Genomic DNA, 14,565 nt, shown 5'->3' with positions numbered 1-14,565 from the left:
GACTGGAAAAATGTTGCCTGGTCTGATGAGTCTCGATTTCTGTTGAGACATTCAGATGGTAGAGTCAGAATTTGGCGTAAACAGAATGAGAACATGGATCCATCATGCCTTGTTACCACTGTGCAGGCTGGTGGTGGTGGTGTAATGGTGTGGGGGATGTTTTCTTGGCACACTTTAGGCCCCTTAGTGCCAATTGGGCATCGTTTAAATGCCACGGCCTACCTGAGCATTGTTTCTGACCATGTCCATCCCTTTATGGGCACCATGTACCCATCCTCTGATGGCTACTTCCAGCAGGATGATGCATCATGTCACAAAGCTCGAATCATTTCAAATTGGTTTCTTGAACATGACAATGAGTTCACTGTACTAAAATGGCCCCCACAGTCACCAGATCTCAACCCAATAGAGCATCTTTGGGATGTGGTGGAACGGGAGCTTTGTGCCCTGGATGTGCATCCCACAAATCTCCATCAACTGCAAGATGCTATCCTATCAATATGTGCCAACATTTATAAAGAATGCTTTCAGCACCTTGTTGAATCAATGCCACGTAGAATTAAGGCAGTTCTGAAGGCGAAAGAGGGTCAAACACAGTATTAGTATGGTGTTCCTAATAATCCTTTAGGTGAGTGTAAAGCAGAGAGAGTCTTTTTCTACAATTCCCTCAGTGAAATCTGCTGGTAGTAAAATTTGTACCTCTGCCATTGATATTAATAATGCAATTAAAGAGTTCTATCTTGATCTTTATAGTTCCACATCTTCGTCTTCTGATGAAGATATTAGAAACTTTGTGGAACCATTAGAACTCCCTAAACTGACGACTGAGCAAAAAAATACTACTGATTCTGAGATAACCTTGGAGGAGCTTGACGAGGTAATTAAGGCCCTGCCTACTGGCATGGCTCCGGGGCCAGATGGATTTACCGCTTAATTGTTAGATCTTATACTACAGAATTGGCTCCACTTTTGTTAGAAGTTTATAGGGAATCTTTAAAGAATGGAAAGCTTCTGCCAACCATGACACAAGCCCGGATCAGTCTGATTAAAAAAAGGACAAAGATCCAAGTGAGTGTAAAAGTTACCGTCCAATTTCCCTAATCCAGCTAGATGTAAACATTTTGGCAAGAATTCTTGCTAACCGATTAAGTACAATTAGGACATCTCTTTACATATATATCAGGTGGGGTTTATTAGGGGCCGCAGCTCTTCTGACAGCATTAGGTGTTTCATTAATATCATTAAAATGTGGTTTACATTTATTGTGTTTGATTTTCTTTTTCTCTGCAGGACCCAAAGATTTTCGAAGAATATCTCAGCTCTGTCGTTCTACACAGTGTGACTGAATGGTGACCAGAATTTGAATCTCCAAAAAGCACATAAAGGCTGCATAAAAGTAATCCATACAAGTCCAGTGGTTAAATGAGTGAGTTCATGTCTTCTGAAGCTATATGATAGGTTTGCGTGGGAAACAGATCCATATTTAAGTCCTTTTTTACAGTAAATTCTCCTCCCTGCCATGTAGGTGGTTATATGCACTTAGAATATAAATCGGCAAAAACACAAGAAGAAGAATGCAAAAGTGGTGATTTATAGTAAAACAAAAGGACTCAAATATTTATCTGTTTCTCGACCACACCTGGATTTATCCTATGGAGAAGTATTGATTACTTTTATGCTGCAATTACCTGCTTTGGACCTTCAAACATCTGGTCACCATTCACTTGCATTCTATGGACCTACAGAACTGAGATATTCTAATAAAAATCATAATTTGTGTTCTGCAGAAGAAAGACAGTCATACACATCTGGAATGGCATGAGGGTGAGTAAATTACGAAAGAATTTTGCATTTTTGGGTGAACCCCTTAAGCAGTAGCTGGAGTATTGGGTGGGAATCAGATGCACTTGGTCTGTCTTTCCTCTAGATGGCACTGTTGTCTGCACTGCACATGACTGATTATTTCCATCTCTCTCTCTCTCTCTCTCTCTCTCCCTCCTTTCAAACGCAGTTTGAAGTGAATTCATTCGGAACACAGTGAACAAAACTTTCTTGATTTCCAAAGCGAATGGCGGACACCGGCCTCTATTTGAATTACCAAGGGCTCTTGATGCCCAGACTCACGCATTCGGAGGAAAGTCTCAAATACCTCGAGAAATTCACATTCAAAGATGATGACATCTTCGCAGTTACTTATCCAAAATCCGGTGAGATCACTCTTTTATGTAGCCTAATGCATTTAAGGCATCTGTCAACACAGACACCAAAAGTCTCTTTTTGTTGCAGTCCTCAGTCGTTAATAATAAATGCTTCAGTTCTTGTGTAAACGCATAGCCTAAGTGCGGTAAAGTTGTTTTTATATTGGACATTCGGCAGGCAAAGTTAGGGAGTCTAAAGTCTGAAACGGACTTAGGCCGGTGAAAAACAGATTGCTCTAGTCTGTGGCTGTTAAAATATGTGTAGCTTTATCAAGATAATATCGTCAAACAAGTTAAGCTGAAATATGTGGCACAAAAAAACAAACATTTAAAGCCATAAATGGCTTATTCCCTAGGATACGTAATTATGTTATAACAATGTAATATAACTGAAATCCCTTTTAACTTATAGCTAACATAAATAGATGCATGTCAGACCTCCTAAAGCATATGTATACATACATAACACCATTCCACCTAACATAACTTTTATAGAATCGTAACTATATAATCCATATAACTTCCTGGTCATGTGACCTGATGAGATCGCACCACCTGTTATATATTAATTAACACGTATAACATTGTGCACCTCTTGGATTTTGGAAATATACTTTTGTTTTATTTTTACGATTTTTTTAAATGTTCAAATCTTATATGTCGCAGTTTTCCAAACAAACAGACTTCCTCATATTATGGGGAAGTCATAACTTGACTGTTATATTGTAATATGTAATGTATAAGATTGCAAAAGAGGGTGGATATTATATTTCTTACTGAGAGTCCTTAGGCTAGAAATCACTCTCTTTGGTTTTCTATTCTATTCTATATTAATCTATTGTGCTTGTGCTTTTTTTGTTTGCATTGTATGTCAATATGGAGAGTGTTAAGTGCATCATGGACTGATGTGTCCAGAGGAAAATCACAACAAAGACCGTTTTAGACATTTTGAGAAATTCTATTTAATGGATGATGATGTGGTCACTGTCACCTATCCTAAATCAAGTAGAGATTTATGTGCATTTAGGCAGTTTTATGTAATTAAGGTTTTTTTTCTATGTGCATGAATGTACTCAACGCATCCTCGTTGGTTTTGTTTTTTGTTTTTTTCCTCAGGTACCACGTGGATGCAGGAAATTCTTCCTCCACTCCTGAATGGAGGAGACCTGAATGCAGTGCAAACAATCCCGAACTGGGACAGGGTCCCATGGCTGGAGGAAACTCGAGCTCCCCTGGTCCTTGATAAAATCCCTTCACCACGAGCCATTGTGTCCCACATGCCTTATCATTTGATGCCTCAAACCTTTTTCAACTCCAAGGCCAAGGTACAATAATCATCCAGGCAATCAAGCCTCAGCAGACTCTAGATTATCTGGGTTATATTGCTTTCTATTGATAGTGGAGGATTATACTGCTTTTCATCTATACTGAAGGTGTTACTTTGAAATATCCTACTGGGAATTCATTTCTGTATTTGGTTAGTTTTATTGACTTCTACTGCAAACCAGCAGATTCGACCAGCTAACTGGTTCAGCATTCATTGTGGTTTGGGTGCGAAAATTGTTTTTGTTAAAATATCAAACCAAGTGGCATTCATTTTAAAGAAAGCACAGTTACACCTGTTGTTACACTGCTATTGATTGTGTGAACTTGATAGTTATTTCTTAGAAAAGCTCTAGAATCATTTGTTTGCAGATGCCAATTCGTTGGATATTTTGTTACACCTACAGTATGCAGTGAATTTCATACATTTTAAAGTGTGTCTCAAAAAGTGTTGAAACGTGACCATGTGTCTCATCATGATAATTCATCTTTCATCCTTAGGTAATCTACGTCACTCGGAATCCCAAAGATGTTTTAGTTTCATCTTTCCACTTTCATAAAATGGCCAGTTTCCTTGATGACCCTGGAACATTTGAAGAATTCACTGACAGATTCCTAGCTGGAAATGGTGAGACAAAGAAACAGATGCTTTTACAGTAATCATACAGTATGTCAAACATTATACAGGTGATTCTTCAATCATGGGAATGATTTTGATATATATTATAATATATATATATTATAACTGTTTTTAATTGTGTCTCTTTAGTTTTTCTTAAATTTGAAAGTGTTTGGAATTTAAACAAGGCCACATTTTTTCCAAATTGGGCTTGTCCTCTACACAGACTTTAAAACTTGAATTGCTGTCCCAAATATACTGCTGTCCTTACTGCCATATCAAATATTTTAAAGAACAATTGATTTTCACCAGAAAGGGTCTCTGTCAGGGCAACAGAGTGACAGTTTAACTAGGTTTATTAGAGAAATTTTATTCAGAAGCAATCAATTTCTTTTTATTTTAGAAATTCAGAGTTAATTTGTTGCCAGCCCACCTGGTAAGGCAACTGTTTTTTGATGCAGAAAGAGAAAAATGTCGTTATCATCACAAAATACATTGGATTGCTAGAACAAGATCATGAACAGATCTTTTTTCCAGGCCATGTGATAAAGGTTTTAACAGGTTTCCTATTTCAAGATTTCAATAGTCATGTGACCCTAATTGAAGAATCATCCATGGCTTGATTAGGAGTATATCATGAATATTGACATGATCTGAAAATTGTTGGCACAGTTATTTTCGGGAAGTGGACTGACCATGTGAAATGTTGGCGAAACCTTGACCTTGGGGATAGAATTCTCTACATCACTTATGAAGAAATGCTTCAGGTAAAGCTAAGTGCAGATATTTAACAAAGCGTCCTGCACCAGTACCCAACTTGGTTGGATGTGCTCACTTTTTCTATTATTTCTCCAGAACATGCAATTTCACACATCTGCTCATCTCTTTGAAATAAAATTAAAATCCTTTCATTTGTAGGACCTTCGTGGAGTCCTTGAGCAGATTTTGACCTTTCTTGGTCGCCAGCTCAGTGGAGATGCTCTGGATCGCGTGGTCGATCACTGCACTTTCAAAAATATGAAAACAAACACCATGTCAAACTACTCTCTAGTGCCAGAAGGTATCATGGACTGCAACAAGTCTTCCTTCCTCAGAAAAGGTAGAGCCATTTGAACAGTACAGGTGCATGTTTTAAAAGTGATGTTTGTCATTTCTGTGGCTTCACCTGAAGATGAAGATCCTTTTCATACAGGTTTCCCAAACACACTCCCCCTTTAATTACATTTAAAGCATTGAAAGCTAGGAAATTGGATAATAATAAATGTAAAATCCCCTGTCTTTCTGTCACTATAATTGCTTTTTATCTTTGAATGAAACCGTTCTGCATGTTTTAAGGTGTTGCTGGAGACTGGAAGAACTACTTTAGCCCTGAGCTTGACATCAAGTTTACTGCAGCGATTCAAGAGGAAATGAAAGGAAGTAACATCAAATTCCCATGGGATGAGGAATGAGAGAGTATCTCTTTTCATGACATCTTAGTTTACATCAAAATAAACACAGTCATAATGGGAATTTGTAACCATATAATTAGCCTGATTTTACTGTTTCAATGCCTGTTCAAGTGTAAAGTTTAATGGCCATTCGGCAGCACAGCATGAAAAGAAGTATTGCAGCTTCCATTGCTGAAGTTGCAGTTGCAAGACAGTTAGGCAAGTTGAGTCTTTGTTGGGACACTGAGAGAAGTTAAAAGTTCTGACTTTCACTGGGAAGTTAAAAAAATAACCAATTTTCATTCAAGAGCTTATTCTTAAGTAAGACACAATAAGTTTGAAAAGTGGTCCTAAATTGCCCTGTTTTTAATTTCCTGGAGCTGTATTGCATCATTTATATATCACCAGAACTCAAATTTGAAAAAGCCTCCAAATTCAAAGAGTGTAATTTGTTGTTATCGAGAAATTTTGCTGTTAATTTTACATATTTGAACAAAAATGTTTGTATATTCAAGTTTTTATTATTCAAGAGGTGGACTTCAGGTTGTGAAATCCAGGTCTCAATATTAAGGTTGTTGAATACGGGTTGAGTTGGCAATTCAGGTGGCAAAATTTGAGGACGACATCCGGGAATGCAAGGAAGAGCAAACGAGCAACGATGTAATCCATCTCACTCTTGGACCAAACAATACCATAGATTTTTACCATAGATATATGAATGTTTAAGGGAAAGTGTATATCTTGGGTCTTACTGGTAATCAATTCTTTTCACCACCACTTTTAATCACCTTTTCGCCTTCACTAGTTTTAGATAGTCCTGTGGTGTGAAAAATGTGTCTTAACATTAAAAAAATGTGAGGTCTAAACAACTGTATACATAATAGATGAGAATGAATTGAAATAACAAAATTACAACAAATCAACAAATTTCTATACCATTCTATAAAAGCTGTTTAAAGTAGTTTTAGGTGAAATATAGTGTAAAGCAGAACAGCCATTCAAATTCATTCTACAAAGCTGAATGACTTTCCATAGTATTTCTACATATGAGGATTATAAGCATTCATACAAGATACAGAAAGTTTTTACAATGCAACCGACAGGGTAAATCTTTTTTGTTCATTCTTTATTTCTGCTGTTTTACACATTAAACATATGTTGACCAAAACCAAGCTTAGAGTTTAAAGCTTGGAGCAGAGAAAATTTATAATAAATAAATAAATTAAATCTGTAAACTGTATTCTATGTTAACATGTAGATGATGTATTCTAATGTGTCAAATAAAAAAATTATAACAAAGCTTTCGATTTAAATAAATAAAAAAAAAAAGGATTTTTTTTTATAATTAACTGCCTCAAAATGTAGATTGCATACAAACATTTCCTTGAATTTTCTGTTAATTACTGGAGCAAAACTTACTGCTTTATAAAGTTTATAACTTTATATATTTAAAGAAATCTAAAATTGAAGTTGGAAAATCTCCCAATGACAGATAAAATTGTTAAAAAGTTACAGACAATGTTAAACAATGCCATCAGAGCAATATTTACCTAATGAATTGCGATTGGTCTTTCTCAAATACTGAATTGTGATCAGGGCTGTCTTCCTATATATACTACATTTATTCAACGATTTATCGCCGTCTTTACGCTGTATAGTGACTATTGTGTTAATTTTAAACAAGATGTGTGCTGAGTGTCATGACAACAGCAAACCAGTTCTGATTTAGAATTTCATTTATACAGAACCAAAGTTTCCCAAAAGCTTTAACATGATTAATTTGCTGCCTTGCAAGCATTGTTTTTTCCTTCAGGAAATGTAACTATTTGTGGTTGAAACATTTTATTTAAAAATGTATAAAGCCTTTTGTTTAAATTTTAATTCCATTATAATCGATAGGTCTCATTAATACCCTGTTAAGATTATTTGGTCAGTCAGTAGCCAATCCAATTCCCCACAAATCGGGACTGTATGCAAAAAAGAGTTATTTGTAAAGGAGCTTTGACTTGTATTCAAACTAAAACAGTATGAAGACAAAGATACTTTATGTTTTTAATCAACTGCATTGCTTTTTGAAGATTTATGGCTTTTCTGAAATTGATGTATGCAACACATTCCAAAAATCTAAAATAAGTTATGATGGTTAATTTAGGACAGATAACAATCTGATGAGTTATATATAATGTCAAGAAATAACAAGGTGATGTGAAACATCTGCTTACATTTAATATATAATTTACCATTTATAAATGAAATTAATGTTAACAAATTATACATCTTTTCAAAGGTCTAAGGGTTCAACATTGATATCCGATCTCTGTTTCATGATAGCAATGCTCCAAAACTTAAAATGTAGTTATTTGTGCAGGAGTACAAATTAAAACATGCAATATCAAAACGGGACGTCATACCTTTTTTATGAAAACGCAATTGCCAGATGAATCCAGTTTGCCACACTTGGGTCAATTGTCCATGACAAATGTTCATTGAAAAACATCCAATAGCACTTTTTGTCCATTAAAGTGATAAATCTGAGAAATATTTATATATTCTCCATTGTTTACATGCAATATCGCCTGAAAGAATTACCCTTCATCATCGTTCTTCTTTGTCCATGCAATCTGAGAAACATTCATGTTGTAAAACTGTATATGATCTTATATATTAGCGTCTCATAAACAAAACAAGCCTGTCTCCAAAGTAAATTTTTTTTTAAACGGCGTAGTTTTATTCATAATAGCCAAGCAGTGCAGTCAGATTTTGTGTCGTCTTGAAAGGCGGAGCCTAAATTTTACTCCGTACGCTTCCAGTGATTTTACAGAGAAAAAAGCTGCATGAACCTAATTTTTTGTGAGATCATCTTCAAATCTGAAACATAACGTCTTTGAGAACATTGTATTTCTGGGTTGTCTTGGCACTTTTATTATTGTTTTTTTATTTTAGATTATAAAAATATTTCCATTACTATAAACTTCAGCTTCTATAACTTTAAAACATAACAACATATATTAATGCTGAAACTTGAGAAATAAAGCCCAGAGTGTCTTCTTTCAAAAGATACTACAACTGTGTCCATACTCCAAAGGGTCCAGTAAATACAACCATTTAAGTTCAGGTATGTCATTTTCATGGTTTGTGCTCAAAAAGGGTGCGTATCAACAGGTTAAACAGGTGTGTAAATCGTGTTATAGAGCTTCCAAAAAAATCCTTCAAGAGCTAGTATTGGTCAGGCTCACCAATTTTCCAAAAGATGGTTCAGCAAAAATTCTGTGCTTTTAGAACCATGTTACTCAAAGGCAAATCGAAAGGATTTGGGGCATTTCACCCTTTTACAGTGCACAATACAGTTAAAAGATTCAAGGACTCCAGTCAAAACTCAGTGCCTAAAGGGCAAGACGAAAACTACTTCTGGATATGTGTGATCTCCGATCCCTCAGATGTCACTGTCTTAAAAAATGTCATTCATCTGTAATGGATATCATCATGACATACTGTAGGCTCGAAAAAACTTTGGTAAACCTTTGTCAGTCAACGCTATTCACCACTGCATCCACAGATGCAAGTTAGGCTTTTCCATGCAAAGCAGAAGCCCTACATCAACACTGTCCAGAAGCGTCGCCGACTTTTCTGAACTCAGTCTCATCTGAGATGTAAAGAAGAACAATGGAATCATGTTATTGTGGACCAACGAGTCCACATTTAAAATAGTTTCTGGAAAAAAACAGCCGTTGTGTTCTACAGGCCAAAGAGGAAAAGGACCATCCAAGCTGTTTTCAGTGTCAGGTTCAAAAGCCAGTGTCTGTCATGGCATGGGAGTGTGTCAGTGCCCCTGGCATGGGTAACTTGTACATTAATGCAAAATATATGTTCTCATTTTGGAGCAAAATATGTTGCCATCCAGATGCTGTCATTTCCAGGGACGTCCCTGGATTTTCCAGCAGGACAGCGCCAAGCCACATACTGCCTGTATTACAAGTGCATGGCTAGGTAAACAGAGAGTGCGGGTGCTAGATTGGCCTGCCTGCAGTCCTGACCTGTCAGTTGAGAATGTGTGGTGCATTATGAAGTGGACAATATGGCAACAAAGGCCCTGTACAATTAACAGATGAATGGGGGGAAATCCTGCTTGCTATACTTAACAAACATGTTTTTTCAGTGCCCAAATGCTTAATAAGTGTTATTAGAAGAATTGGTGAGGTTACACCGTGATAAACATTCAACTGTCCCAAATTTTTTGGAGCGTGTTGCATTTTCATCTGTGTGGGTACAGGTGAATATCATTTACAGATCACTCTTTTTTGTTTTAATTAGTGTGACCATATTCTGGTTTTCCAAAAAGAGGACACCTTCTTGTGTGTGTGTGTGTGTGTGTGTGTGTGTGTTCACTTTAATACAATGAAAAAGACACTATATTAGCAATAGCATAAATATATAAATAAATAAACATGAAGCAATGTGGTAATTTTACCTGGTAGCAAATAGCAGTCCGTTAATTTACCTGATGAACTTTCACCTTTTGCTGACCCTTTATGCTTCCCAGAGCGAATGTGCGCTTCTAAATCACTTGCATCTTTGTTAGCGACTGACACATAAGTGCCAGCTTTACATGTCATACATTCTGCTTCCCACGGATCTCGGCCTGGACGAAAACATGGGAATTTTTTGTGCAAATCTTCTGTAAATGTGCATTTTGGTTTGGGCATCGTTTTCACTCTGCTGTCATTTGCTGCTAATGTCAAGCAACTGTTTGATGCCGAACACAACAGCGCTTCGCGCATTCGCGGAGAGATTGACAGGCAGGAATTTGACCAATAGTTGCTTGCAAGCCTCTTATAATCGACCAATTGGTGTAAGAGAAGGCGGGACTTACAAAGAGGGGTTAAAGCAATGCAAATATGCGCGCGCACACAATCAAGTATTAAACCAGATGCACATTATAATGCAACTAAAGCCGAATCCCGGACATTTTCGCAAATTTAGAAATCCAGGCTGGCGCTTTTTTAAGGCCCGAAAAAGAGGACATGTCTGGGGAAAAGACATGTCAACGTTTCTGTAATTGGGGTTGTAATTACACTGTGATTAGATGAGTTCATATGATGTCATTCAACACTTAATGTGGCCTACAACGATGCCAGAGTTAACGTTTGCACATTCATTGTTGTGTACGTGCTGACTAGGCAAGAATTAAAGTGTATGTCTTCTTTTCTGGGGGATTTTAGCACAGGTCCTTCGCCATACGTGACTGCACGAGGGTTCTGCGCTGCCAGCCGCACGCCACCCTGTTTAACGATAACGCTAATGAATTTCCTGTCATTTCCTGTAATTTGGGCACTTTGGGCGGGTCGCACGTGTGAATGAAGGCATCCTCTGTGCATATTGATGGCCTTTTTCAGGGACAGTTCGTAGCTGCGACGTCAAACATTTTGAAATTGCGATTGGACAGAGGAACAATATATCCTCAAGTTTTGTCTATGCTAAACATCTGGAATATTATTATTAATGGCTGCTAGAGGACAAAAACTTAACTTGTGTAATGCCGTCAGTGTTGGGGAAGATACTTCCAAACTGCAGCTAATAAAGCGTAAGCTTCTCATATTTAAAAGTAGGCTAATTACAATATCAAGTTGAACTTTTTAAAAAGTGTACAGAATATACTACAAGCTACTGTCAAACTACATTGCAGAGAATGTATAGTTCACACTAAAATGCTTATTCTGTCATCCTTCAGACAACTTCATGTTGTTCCAAACCCACAACACAAAAGTAAATGTTAGGAACTGACAGCCTGATTCACCTAATAAAGAGCAATGGTGTCAATATTCTTCAGTATTTCTCTTGTTTTCCACAGAAGAGAGTCATCTCAATTAGTAAAAATGTAATACACCCTAATTTGGTAACACTTTTAAAATAAGGTTTTATTCGCTTTATACATTAGAGATTATGAACAAACAATAAACAATTACTTTTTACAACATTTATGAATGCTATTAGTTCATAATGCATATAATAACTAATGTTAACATATACAACTTTCAAATGTAAAAAAAATTATTCCTATGTGTTGAAAATAGCATTAACATGATTCATAAATGCTATAACATTTACATTTACGCATTTGGCAGACACTTTTATCCAAAGCGACTTACAGTGCACTTATTACAGGGACAATCCCCCCGGAGCAACCTGGAGTTAAGTGCCTTGCTCAAGGACACAATGGTGGTGGCTGTGGGGATCGAACCAGCAACCTTCTGATTACCAGTTATGTGCCCACTACACCACCACCACCTCGCCATATAAATGCATTGTTCATTGTTGTACTGTGTTGACTATTATTAATGAATACAAACTTACACTCAAAATTCTTTGTCTGTTTTTAAGATTTACGCATTTCAGATTTCACAACAAAATTTCATAAAACTGATTTGCCAAATGTTTAACGAAATATAATTTAATAAACTTAAAATATTTAGGTTTTATTTATTTTTTCATTAAAGATTACTCAATTCAAATTGATGGAGTTTTGTTATGAAATTTAAACGTGTAAATCTTAAAAAAGTTTTTTATTGTAAAGTGTTAAGAAAAACATACTGTAGTAATAAACAGCATTATTGGAAATATTTTTTACACCACAAAAAATAATAATAATAATAATAATATACTAAACCAAAAATGGACCACAGGGACTCCCTGAATAGTTTTTTGTAGGTTCATGGAAAAGCGATGAAATAATTACTCCCAAATTATTTTTACCTTTTTGTAAGATTTATGCATTTCAATTTAATAACAAAATTCAATTGAATTGGGTAATTTTCAACTAAATTAAATTAGTTTTTTATTTTGCTAAACATTACATAATTCAATTTGATGGAATTTTGTCATGAAATTTAAATGTGCAAATCTTTTCACCATTTTTCTTGTTAGTGCATCTTAGGTAAACAGAACACAAGGGTCAAAGGAAAATTTCAGCATGGTTGATGTATTTATACTACAGTACACACCTTCCTGCACACCGACACAAATGGAGATATTAAAGGGTTAGCTCATCCAAAAATGAAAATTATCTCATAATGTACTCACCCTCATGATATTCCAGGTGTGTATGACTTTCCTTCTGCAGCAGAACACATTTGAAGAAAAACAGAAAAGTATTTCAGCTCTGTAGGTCCTTGAAATGCAAGTGGATGGTGATCAGACCTTTGATGCTCCAAAAAGAACAGACAGTCAGCATAAACCTCATCCAAACAACTCCAGCGATTACATGAATGTCTTCTAAAGCGACACAATTGCTTTTGGTGCAAAAAGATTAATATTTAAGAACTTTTTAACTATAAATAAGGGCTTCCGGTCAGCAGTGGTATGGGTGTGACATAATCATGTTAGCACATGAGACACGAGAACTGACTCACAAGGAGGAATGCTGTACAGAAACTTTGTTGGTTTTGATTTAGATCTGTATTTGTATCTGTTTCTTTACTCACAATGGTGCGTTTGTGTTCTTATCCTGGATGTCTCACTCGAGAGAAAAACTTGAGATTACATCTGTAACAAGCCAACATGAATACGTGACATGAGAGATCACATGAACTGAGCTTTCTCGTGAAGCTCATCGGAAGCTATTAGTGCTTAAATATTGATCGTTTTCAAACCATGGATGACCTTTATGCTATTCTGTGAGTTTTGGAGCTTCAAATGTCTGATCACCATCCACTTGCATGTTAAGTACCTACTGAGCTGAGACATTTTTCTATTTTTCTTCAAATACTTTTCTTCTGCTGAAGATAGAAAGTCATATACACCTGCATCATGAGGGTGAGTGAATGAAGAGAAATTTCATTTTTGGGTGAACTATCCCTTTAAGCTAAATTGTTAGCCTCCAGTTACTTTCATTTTATAAAAAAAGATGCAATGTTAGTGAATGGTGACTGAGGATAACATTCTGCCAAACATCTCCTTTTAAGCTCTATAGAAAACAGAAAGTTATACGGACTTGGAAAAAACATGGAAAAACATATTATACAGTATGTTAAAAAATGACAACAGAATTTACATTTTTGTGTGAACTAACACTTTAAATCAGCCTCACTACCTTTAGTTAATACCCAACACTGGCTGGCATTCAGGCAGATGAAAGATCAGAAAGGCTGAACAGGATGGGTACTAGAAGAGACGTATTTCAAAGTCTCTCCTCTCTGATGTTCCAGGAAGAGCGGACTGCCCTCCTTACAGCCTAGATAGTGGCATGGTGGGTGTTCATGGGTGTGGCAGCGTATGTCCCAACTCTTGCGAGAACAAAGGGTCAGATTTTATTTGGACTAGTGTCGACACTCCAGGGACATGGAGATAAAGAAAGACAGACCGAGAAGGAAAGAGAGAGATAAAAGAAGGGAGGCATGCTTGATATGCATACAATGGCAGTGATCATTTAAATCAGTCTTCTGGAGGAATTTATTTCCTTCTATTCTATCATTCTGTTCTCACCGTCTTTTAATTTGCACTTATGCCTAATATGAAGATAGAATTATACTGTACAAAGAAGAGTATATTTTTAAGAAAGAATATGCTTGTGCAACAGCCTTATTGTAAGGGTGATATGGCTTTAATATAACGGTTCTATAAACAAGAAGTCAGTATTTAGTAACGTACATTTTAGATGGAATATGACCAGCTATGTTGTTGGGACGGACAACTTTAGTCACCATTCACTTTCATTGTACGCAAAGCAAGAGCACTGATGTGTCAGATGGGTTTGGAATGGCATGAGGATAACATGAAAAAATTTCCAGAACTGGACGGCACTCGTCAAATTAACATGCAACGTAATGAGGTCATTATTGCCATTGATCGTGGTATAAATATTGGGGGGGGTTTACTGCTCTAGTTAGTATAGTGTGATTGCAAAAACTTTATTTGTACTAACTGTATTTGTTTGATGTACAGGTGTAGAAAAGGTTACCTTGATCATTTTTTTTAATCGAATTTAAACGGCCATTAAATG

The 14,565-nt window shown here is 36.3% G+C and overlaps 1 protein-coding gene across 1 annotated transcript; it reads left to right on the top strand.

Moving 5' to 3' along the window:
• Positions 1–1,995: 1,995 nt before the first annotated feature.
• LOC127657493 (sulfotransferase 2B1-like) lies at positions 1,996–6,902 on the top strand. The gene is made up of 6 exons (XM_052146306.1): positions 1,996–2,207; positions 3,315–3,523; positions 4,023–4,149; positions 4,813–4,907; positions 5,059–5,239; positions 5,476–6,902. Exons 1-6 carry the CDS (start codon positions 2,069–2,071, stop codon positions 5,589–5,591), a joined length of 867 nt encoding a protein of 288 aa, XP_052002266.1. The 5' UTR covers positions 1,996–2,068; the 3' UTR covers positions 5,592–6,902.
• The last annotated feature ends 7,663 nt before the right edge of the window (positions 6,903–14,565 follow it).

This window comes from Xyrauchen texanus, chromosome 17 (assembly GCF_025860055.1).
Source record: "Xyrauchen texanus isolate HMW12.3.18 chromosome 17, RBS_HiC_50CHRs, whole genome shotgun sequence".
NCBI classification, from domain to species: domain Eukaryota; kingdom Metazoa; phylum Chordata; class Actinopteri; order Cypriniformes; family Catostomidae; genus Xyrauchen; species Xyrauchen texanus.
This window is presented reverse-complemented; position numbering and strand designations above follow the sequence as displayed.

What these genes read in the sequence shown, in the direction of transcription:
- LOC127657493 (XM_052146306.1), top strand. Translation starts at nt 2,069, where the DNA reads ATGGCGGACACCGGCCTCTATTTGAATTACCAAGGGCTCTTGATGCCC. An exon ending in CTTATGAAGAAATGCTTCAG is followed by an intron (nt 4,908 to 5,058) that starts GTAAAGCTAAGT and finishes TTTCATTTGTAG; the next exon opens with GACCTTCGTGGAGTCCTTGA. An exon ending in GTCTTCCTTCCTCAGAAAAG is followed by an intron (nt 5,240 to 5,475) that starts GTAGAGCCATTT and finishes GCATGTTTTAAG; the next exon opens with GTGTTGCTGGAGACTGGAAG.